Here is a 9,822-nt window from a genome sequence, read left to right on the forward strand (position 1 = left end):
AACTAGAGAGCAAGTATAAAATCTATAGATGAAGTACGAAACCTGTAGCTCAAGAACAAAGCCTATAGACCAAGTATGAACCCCACAGGTCAAGTGCAAAACCTACACATCAATTATGAGGACTATAGATCAAGAATGAAGCCTATAGATCCATTTAAAGACTATGGATTAAGTGTGAAGCCCACAGGTCAAGTACAAAGCCTACTGATCAATTATGAAGCCTGTGGATCAAATACTTTTTTGACTTTGCTAATGTGACTTTTTGTCAAAATTGCTTTCTGCATGTTTAGCTCCACAGAATGCAAACACTTGCTATGAAAAAGAAAAATTAATTAATTGATTAATTTTTTTTTAAAGCTTCCCCCTCATGCATTGCCATCTACTGTGAACCCTGCCAGACATGCTTAGCCTGTCTGAGCTCTGTTACTCAGACAGGCTGGATGTATGGTGACTGGAGAGTGTGCTCTTAGCCTTTTTCTTTGTACTGTTTCTGTCGTGTCATATTACACACCCAAACACATTATTTAAATCGTGTCGAAGTGTAGCCAGCACAGCTCTCATGGAGTGCATTTATTCTTCTGTATAAGGCTTTCTCCATAGCCCCAAGGAGCACTCGTTGCCAGGGTCCTGACAGCTCAATATGTCTGGCTAACAAAGGAATGTGCATGAAGAAGAGCCCTCAGCTGAAGGCCTTTACTGAATGATGGAAAGGGCTTACCTGAAGCCATGGGGGGGAATCCTCTTTAATTTCAAACTTATGCTCTAAGGGTAACTTGAACACATGCTGTTATCATCTGCTGCTATCAATCCATTTTACCGTTGAAAAGTGAGGCTTACCTTCAGATTAAAACTAAAGCCACATCATTATAAACTGAAATATTTTAATGTGACAGGCAATTTTTCAGGAGCAAGTGCATAAAGATCTAAGAGGAAACCTTAAAACCTTCTACTTTATCGCAAAAAAAAAATTGTGTTGGGAAAAGAAAAACTAAAACTACAAAAAGCTGCAAATATGCAAATATTTTTAATATTTAAAATGTTTAACTGTCTGGGTTATCATACCATATCAAGACAGACTTAGTGTCCTCATCACTTTTCCAATGTGTCTACGTAGACTTAAATAAAAGAAAAAAGTCTAAAATATGAATTTTGAGTCATGGTCATGATTTACAAGTGTGTTATAAAGAACTCCAGACTGTCAGATGAGTTGCGGCACAACGGTGAAAGCCCACGTAGAAAGAGCCTGGAAGATGACCAGGATGTTTTGATGGGAAAATCGATACATTGCAGATTTACATGTGTTTTGCTGAAACAAGGCATACATGTTTTCCATAAACTAATGTAGAACTCAGATCTCATTTTGGATTTGAGTGTCGAACGTGTCGTGAAGATAGCAATGTCAGAAGCTGGACAACTGTTTTCTAGCAAGACATGGTTTCCACAGCTGCAGGACCAAAGACGTCAATTTCAGACAGTTTAATTATAATACCATTTTCCTTTAATACTAATTTTTTGCAGGACTGCCTTGGGGAATACCTTATCTAGGTGTAGTACAATTCTGCACGTGAGAAACTCAACCCTGACACATTTAAAAATGCTACAGCAGAAATGCAGATGACATACACTGATATATCCTTCTGCATTGTGTTACTTAACTTCCCTTTTTAACTGGATATTAAAGACCAACTCCAGAATTATTGGCACCCTTAATGAATATGGGCAAAAAGTAATGCATAAAATGAACAACACAAATATTTCACCAAATACAGGTGGTCCCCGTGTTACGATGGTCCGACCTATGATTTTTCAACTTTACGATGGTGTGATAGCAATACACATTCAGTAGAAACTGTACTTCAATTTTGATTTTTTTTTTCTGGGCGAGTGATACGTGGCACGATACTCTCTCGTGATGCTGGGCAGCACTAGCGATCCGCATCTCCTAGTCTGCCACAAGGTCGCTTGTGTATACAACCGATACTCTACAGTGTTCTGTATTACCAGCATTTATTTGGATACCCCCATATCTACATTGTTTTGTGCATCCATCATGTCTATGAAACACCCATCTGTCTCTCCTGCTACTGGTGAGAAGAAGAGGAAGGCAATTACTTTTGAGGAGAAACTCAAGATAATTGCCCAGCATGAAAGCAGCAAACCCATAATGGCCATCACTTGTGAACTTGGACTTTTGCAATCGACCTTCTCAACCATCTTAAAGGATAAGAAGCGATGATGTTTGGTAGGTTAGGTGTATTAAATGCATTTTCAACTTAGGATATTTATGACTTACGATGGGCTTATCAGAACATAACCCCATTGTAAATCAGGGACCGTCTGTATTAATTGCAGGGGTGCCAATAATTTTGAAACCAATATTTTTGTAGAAAAAAATTGCACTACTCACTACTATTTGTGTTTGAAAATATATTATGTATAAAAGAAGTATATGGCTTGCTTATATGTTTAAACCTAAAGCAGCACCCATTGCATTTGTTATTTTATGTATTCATTTTATGTTGCTCATTTACATGAAGGGTGGCATTTTCTGGATAAGACAGCAGGGGGTGCCTACTGTCATCTGCTAAAGCATCTAGTCACCCCAAAGCTTGACTGAATTCAGTTGTCATCGGGGAGCTGACTCTAAAATTGCCACAAACGTGAAACACTTACACTGTGTGCCAAGTAGCTATTTTAATTCCATACAGCTCTCTATGTATGTAACCCCCCGCCACACGCACACGCGCACACACACACACACACACACGCACTGGTTTTATTTTTCCATTCTTCAAGCCTGAAGCAAAGATCTAATTTCAAGGAAGTTCCTCTTTTGAAACTGATGGGTGTTTGAAGATGATGAGAAAGACTAAGAGACCTGTCTTGGCTCACAGGGATACTTCAGCAGCTTCTGTGCTTTTATGAACGGGAAATAAAGCAGGAAAATCTAGCCACAACTTTTCATCTTATAGGCAGCAAACCATCCCCCTCTCTCAGATATAAAGATTATCAAGGACAAGGCCAGAATAGAGGGTTGTGAAGGGCTGCTGAGCGAAACGACAGACTTGCTGTAATATCGATGCATAAAGACGCGGTCAAAGTACTTGTGTGTCAATATCAGCAAAATGCTGACAAGTTCATTAGGGCAGCCTGCGCAGAAAGGCTTGTTGGGTCCCTTGGCTGTCCCACAGTGGTGGGCTAGAAATAAATAATTTCTGTCCACCTCACTTCTGAGGAACAATGCTGACAACAACAGCACAGGCTGTGTTTGGAAAGCCTGTGAATATTCATGCAGCACAACAGCTAGAGCAGGCTTGGCTCTGGCTCGCATTCTGACACTGCAGCACATCAGTCTGGAGTACTCCGCCATGTCCGCACACCCTTAGACAGGCTAGCATTTGATGTCATATTCATGAGATCTCCATAAAACACTTGGTGAAATCCATATGTCAACATTTCACTCTGCAGCTAAAACTGTTTTCTTCTTTGCCTACCACTTTTTCCTCTCTTCCTTTTTAAAATCTGTGCTTTATACCTTCTTCTTAACACCTTTATTTCTTCTTCTTTTGTTTCCCATGCCATCCAGTTGCCTTCTGAGTTTCAGGAGCGGGTTAGCATGCATTTGGAGAAGCATGGCTGTGGAGTGACCATGGCCCTCCGCCACTCTCCGTACAGCGACTCAGTGCCCACAGCTATCATTGCCAAGGTTCTAGAGAAGCCAGATCCGGGTAACAGCTGCCCAGGCTCACACAGCCCAAGCCCTCAGCCGCAGGACCCGGACTTCCTGAGCAACAGCAATGAGCGCCTCCAGCGTCGTCTGGCATACAAGTCCTCAGATCTGTATTGCAGCGACACAGCACTCTACTGCCCTGACGAGCGGAGACGGGAGCGGCGGCAGAGCGTGGACCTGCACGGACAGGAGACGAGTTTCTTTCAGACGCAGAACTCCACCGACAGCAACCCGGAGGAGGACGGATTCCACTCCAGGTTCTCCCATCACGAGCCCTCATTTGCTGAGTTTGTGGCTGGTTCACTACCAGCCTCCAGCTCCTACTCCAGCTTCAGTGTGGCCTCCGACGAAAAGGGCCGTGCACCCAGCAGCACCCCGTCCTCGTCCCAGCAGGCACTCTATATGGACTGGCGGGAAGGGGACTACGAGCGCAAGAGCACCTCCTCTTATGAGAAGGAGAGCCCTGGCTTCCCCAAGTCCCACAGCTTCCAGCATATGACTCACGGCCCACAGAATCCCGGATCTCCTGGATACGTCAGAACCGCGTCCACCTGCTTCAGTGAACCCTACCACTCACCCCAACTCGCAACCTCTCACAGCATGGGCTCTGCCCAGCTATACAGAGACAGCAGAGGTAGTGTCCACGTCCCTGAGGAAGAACTCAGCAACCGCTGGAGGCAGCTGAGTGTAGAGGACATCAACACCTATTCGTATCGTAACCCGGGTCGGTCCTCGCCGTACAGCTTCTCTGAACAGCACTTTGCCATTGGTGCTGCCAAGATTAAACTGGGGCCCCTCTACAGCAGCTTTCAGGAAGGTGATGATGTCTACCACAGCCATGTTCTGGACCACTGTTTTGCAGCATCACCCAGTCCCAGTCCCAGCCCTAGCCCCAGTCCAGAACACAGCCGGGGTTCTCGCAAGTCAGACAAGGGACAGATGTATCGTGCTAAGGAGGACAGCCAAGAATCGGAGCGCAGCCTCTTCCACTCAGGAAGCTCCAAGGACAAGGAGAGCACAGCGGGCAGTATGAAGAAGGAATATGTGGACGTGAGCCCAAACAGCTCAGCCGAGTCCCTAAACCAAAGTCCCCTTGAGTCCTCAGACATGCATCACTACCAGATGGACCGACAGAGCCCTGTCCTGCAGCGGACGGCATCTCCACAGTACCAAAAATTTGGAAGCACAGGACTGTGCCGGAAGGACAGCCTCACCAAGGCACAGCTGTACGGCACGCTGCTAAACTGACAGAGGGGGGGGATGATGGAGATAGAAGCCAGGACACTACTGTGTTCCATTAGATTGTCTTCTGACATGACGACAAGCAACATGTTCGTCTGCAAACTTTCTGCCAGAAACATGGTTAAAGAGAGTACACTAGTCAGGACACTCCATGATGAAAGCTGGAAACCTGGCAGTTTTCTACATGTATTACATTGTTTTTAGTGATAACTATGAGGTTAATGCACATTACTTTTAAATTTTAATGCCAGAACATGTTGTGAACATCTTCTGCTGATACAGACGTACCACATGAGTCAGTTTCTCGCCAGTCATTCCAGAACAGTTCTTATATACAGTAATTCCACCGCTTGTTAGGGCAGTAGTGGAAGATGAGGCAAACAGCAATAACACATGATGGCTGAATTGGGCACAAAATGAACTGACATCAACTACTACACATTGTTGTATCGCAGCTGGCAAAAAAACTGAACAGGCAGCTTTGAAAAAGACTGTTAAATCTGCAGTTTAAAGTACAGTATGTGCATAAGGTATAAAAAGAATACACTGTACATTAGTGATGTGCTTGCAGTCTTTCCCGATGCCTCTCTAGGTCTACATATAGTAGCAAAAGCATTCAGACCCTTGTACAAAATCACAAATTTTACTGGATAACAAAATGATGCTTCAATATTTCTGTCCATATGATATTTTAATTCAAAATAATACCACTGAAGCCACCATATAGGAATACACCGTTCTGCATATAAGGGACCTAATTTCTCTGATAAATCATTTGAAAATTTCAGGTATCATAACGCTTAGCTATGCTGCAAGAGGCCTCAGTCTATGATACGGTTAGTCTCGGAAAGCACAGTTCCGTCGCGCTTTTATTTAGCTAGCGCCAAACCTGGTGTCAACCCAAAATATGGATCAGCTTCACTTTGGCTTTGTTGACTTGCTCTGCAAACACCCCAGTATAGTTTGCCTTAATTTCTCAGTAGCTGGAGCTGCCAGGTTTGTACCATCTGAAAGTAGTGTAAATATATGTTTATATTCCTTGGTCTGAAGGATGTTTTAGACCAAGATCCCCTTAGTTCAGTAAGGTACATCATGGTAAGTTTCTGGGGGGGGGCTGCATGGGCTGCAGTAATCTTACCAAAATTAAGTACTTCTTCTGACAGTTCCTTTCACTGTGGTGTCTTTTTCTGCAATGCCTTCTCTACGACATCCTGACTGGCCTTAGCAGCGCTTCGCTCGGGGCATGATGATGATGTCCACATGTAACAACGCTGCCTTGGTGCGCATGGGAGCATGTCACTGCTGATGCTCCCATCACTAGACGACTCCTGTTTGCCAGGTTTGCTGTAGCTCCTCAAGATATTCTTTCTCTGACAGAGGATGCTATTAAGTCTAAAGTGGGCACGATTTATTTAGGATAACAAGGTGGTTAACCTGAAAGGGGGTGTATATATTTAATATATAATCAAATTTGATTGTCTTAATTTTCCTGATATATTGACGGTATTTACTCTTACCTTTCCTGTCCTGTTCTACCTCAGATTTAATTCAGAACTTTACATGGGACAACAGGTCAGCTGTTTGTATTAGCATCTTAATGCATGTTTCTATATTTTTCTTGTACATTTAATTAATAAAGAATACTGAGCCTCACTGTTGGGACTGATCTGCTTTGAAGCTTTTGCAAGTTTTCTGTTTTAGTTATTTCAGTTTGCATATGGTAGATGTGCAAATTTAATAAAATATGCTTTAACATGAAATATATTTCATTAAGGAGCAAATTCTCATGTGCTGTGGCACTGGATGCCAGATGTTTGTCAACATCTCCCAGATTTAAATGCTACCTGCTGTTAATAGGTTTCTCTGGATTAGGTTTAAAGCATACCAGCCAAGGTGACCGTAAAGATATTAAAATAAAAATCAAATAAGAAAAAAATGGGGGAAAAAAAATTCAGCCATTGCTGCTAAATAAATCTGTGATACTATTTGAAAATATTTTAATAATTAATTTCAAAAAACACATTAAGCAAATTTCATAAACAGTTAACAGTTAAAGTAGTGCTGTGGCAGCATGGTGGTGCAATGGGTAGAGTAAGTACCTCACAGCTCCTGACCTGTGCACTTGGGTGTAGGTTTGACCCCCATTCAGTCAGTGTGTATGTTCAGTGAATTCGTGCACAACTGCATTTGTGGCTAACCGTGCAATAGACTGGCTTCCCATCCAGGGTGTACCTGGGTTGACACCCCATGCATCCAGAATAAGCTCCACACCACTGTGATACTGCCTAGAACAAGCAGCTGTCAAGGATGAATGTTTCAAGTAGTGCTTCACATACAAAAGGAGTAAACAATTATATCCGAAAATCTATTTTCAAATGTCAGGAGTAATTTAGTTGATCTGGCTGCCTAGCAACCGATTTGCTTGAATATAAAATATAAACAGAAATAAAATTTAATACAAGGAAATCACTAGGTATATAACTATGCCAATATAGTAGAAGTAGGATAATCAGATTAAGCCATTCAAGATACACAGGACAAGATGTTATACCCCATGCATATTTATCAACGGCTGTACACAAAGACCAAGTCCAACCAACATGAAGCCACAGGGAACATCCAGCGTAGCCAACAGATATCTCCATCACTCGAGACCAAGAAGCTTAGTTACATTCTCCAACAAACCAACAAATCCAAACCACCTAACCAACCAAACCAACTCATCCACCAAACTAACACAACAAACCCACCAAACCAGCAGGGTACCAACATGAGTACTTCATTGAGGTTGTCAAGTGGGCACCTCCCTTCGTCAGTAATAATGTTAGCTAGTTAGTAAACTATCTTTTAGTGTTGTAATAACCACATGGATGGTGGACATTAAGTTTACCTTGTAAGCTAAGACACTCCTGCACTGTATAAAAACCATCACGTTTTCAACCACTTGGAGTTACTAGAGTTTTCTGTCTCACAATACATGATAATTAGTCCAAGTTTACAATTGTTTTTGTGTATTTATATTGCACTATCATATCCAGGGTAATAATTTACTGCATGTACAGTAGTCCTGGCTACACAATTTTTCTAAAATCATTAGACTTTTTTTTGCTGTACAATAACATTTGTATACTACCATAAAGCTGGTATATGCTCCAACACCTAAAAAAAATTTACTTTGCTTCAAAGCACACCATATTCTCTTATGTAGCTTTTGGGACATCACTGTCTGAACCGCTTGTCCCATACAGGGTTGCAGGGAGCCAGAGCCTAACCTGGCAACACAGGGCATAAGGCTGGAGGGGGAGGGGACACACCCAGGATAGGACGCCAGTCCGTCACAAGGCACCCCAAGCAGGACTTGAACCCCAGACCCACTAGAGAGCAGGACCCAGTCCAACCCACTGTGCCACCACGCCCCCTCACTTTTGGGGCATGTCAAATTTAAATCCTTAAATCCATTTTAGCTGAAACATGGATGTGGGAAAGGTGCACATATGGTGCCCTGTATAGATTCTGTCTTTTTTTTGCTACCTTTTAACTCTTAAGTATAGTATGAAAGTAGTTAAAGGAATAGAACATAACATTTTATATTTCATATGTTAAGCAAGAGCATATTAAAATGTACTCTCTAAAACCTACAGGTCTCCATCCCCTGAGGACTGGAGCTGTGCATGTCTAAAACAGGAGAAAACTACTTCGCTCCTTTATAATAAAAAAAAAAAAAAAAAAAAAAAATTGCTTTGTATAATTATTATTCTGAATACTTTTCAGCTCTGTATATCAATATCAATTGGCTCATCCAAAAGTTCAGGATGAAATTAAACTCGACAGTCCCTTGGTGGATTTATGTTATGTGTAGTTAGAAAAATAAATAAAAAAGGACAGCTACAATTAGGTCACTCTGCATATGGCAGCATACTCATTACTTTTGATAATGAACTTAATAAGTTTACCCTTTGAAATGTTAATTAACAAAGTGTGCTTTGATCTCAAATGTAATGTGTGTTGACTACTTTCATGAACAGGCAAAAATTTTTTGGGGAAGTCCTTTGAAAGTTATATGCCTGAAAATGTCATTGTGGAGTTTTTTTTTTTCCTAAAGCATAATTTCTGCCACAAATCGTAGTATTCTGTGTTTCGGAGATGTATTCACAATAAGTAAATGCACACTGAGACCTTTGCCAGTGACCATTAGTTAAACCTCTGAACAAAACATTTGTCCTACACTGCTAATAAGCTCCTCTTCAGTACATGGAATTTTTTTATCTCACTTTAAAGATGCTCACGTAACTGATTCATATATATATCTATAAACAGATTATTTCACTTTTTTTATTTTACATAATATACATTTCAGAAGACAGAACTAAGGAACAAGAAGAACACCCATCCCATCTCTCACCTAACAAGAGTGATTAATTTGTCCCATGAAATCACTCGTTGGGGACTCAAAGGGGTACAGTTATTGCAATATTTCTTGCGGGAAAAAATAATTGGTTTCGGGTGAGAAATGTGTCACCTAAAATTAATCAAACATCAAAACTAATAGGTATTTTAGGCCTGTCTAATAGTGTGAGTTCCGGTTTCAATAAACTTTTTAAGAAGCCTAAGTTTCAAGCGTGCAAACTCAGCACTGTCTTATTTGGGGGGGGTGTCAATAGTTTATTTTATTTATTTTAATAACAATATAATAATGTGCTTTAAGAATATCCAATCCATTCATCTAATTTCAAGAACTGCTTGTCTTAAACAAGATTACAGTGAACCAGAGCTTATCCCAGAAGCACTGGGCACTCTAGAATGAGCGGCCTGTGATCAACTTTCTGAATTCCTTACCCAGAACCATCTCC

General features: G+C 41.4%; 1 protein-coding gene across 1 annotated transcript in view; it reads left to right on the forward strand.

Moving 5' to 3' along the window:
• Positions 1-5,069, forward strand: part of begain (brain-enriched guanylate kinase-associated) — a 42,540-nt gene extending 37,471 nt beyond the window's left edge. Inside the window, exon 6 of the mRNA XM_018764095.2 lies at positions 3,587-5,069. Within this exon, the coding sequence (XP_018619611.2) occupies positions 3,587-4,978 (1,392 nt within the window). The 3' untranslated portion in view covers positions 4,979-5,069. The remainder of the gene's footprint in view (positions 1-3,586) is intronic.
• The last annotated feature ends 4,753 nt before the right edge of the window (positions 5,070-9,822 follow it).

The sequence above is a fragment of the Scleropages formosus genome, chromosome 15 (genome assembly GCF_900964775.1).
Source record: "Scleropages formosus chromosome 15, fSclFor1.1, whole genome shotgun sequence".
Classification (NCBI taxonomy): Eukaryota; Metazoa; Chordata; class Actinopteri; order Osteoglossiformes; family Osteoglossidae; genus Scleropages; species Scleropages formosus.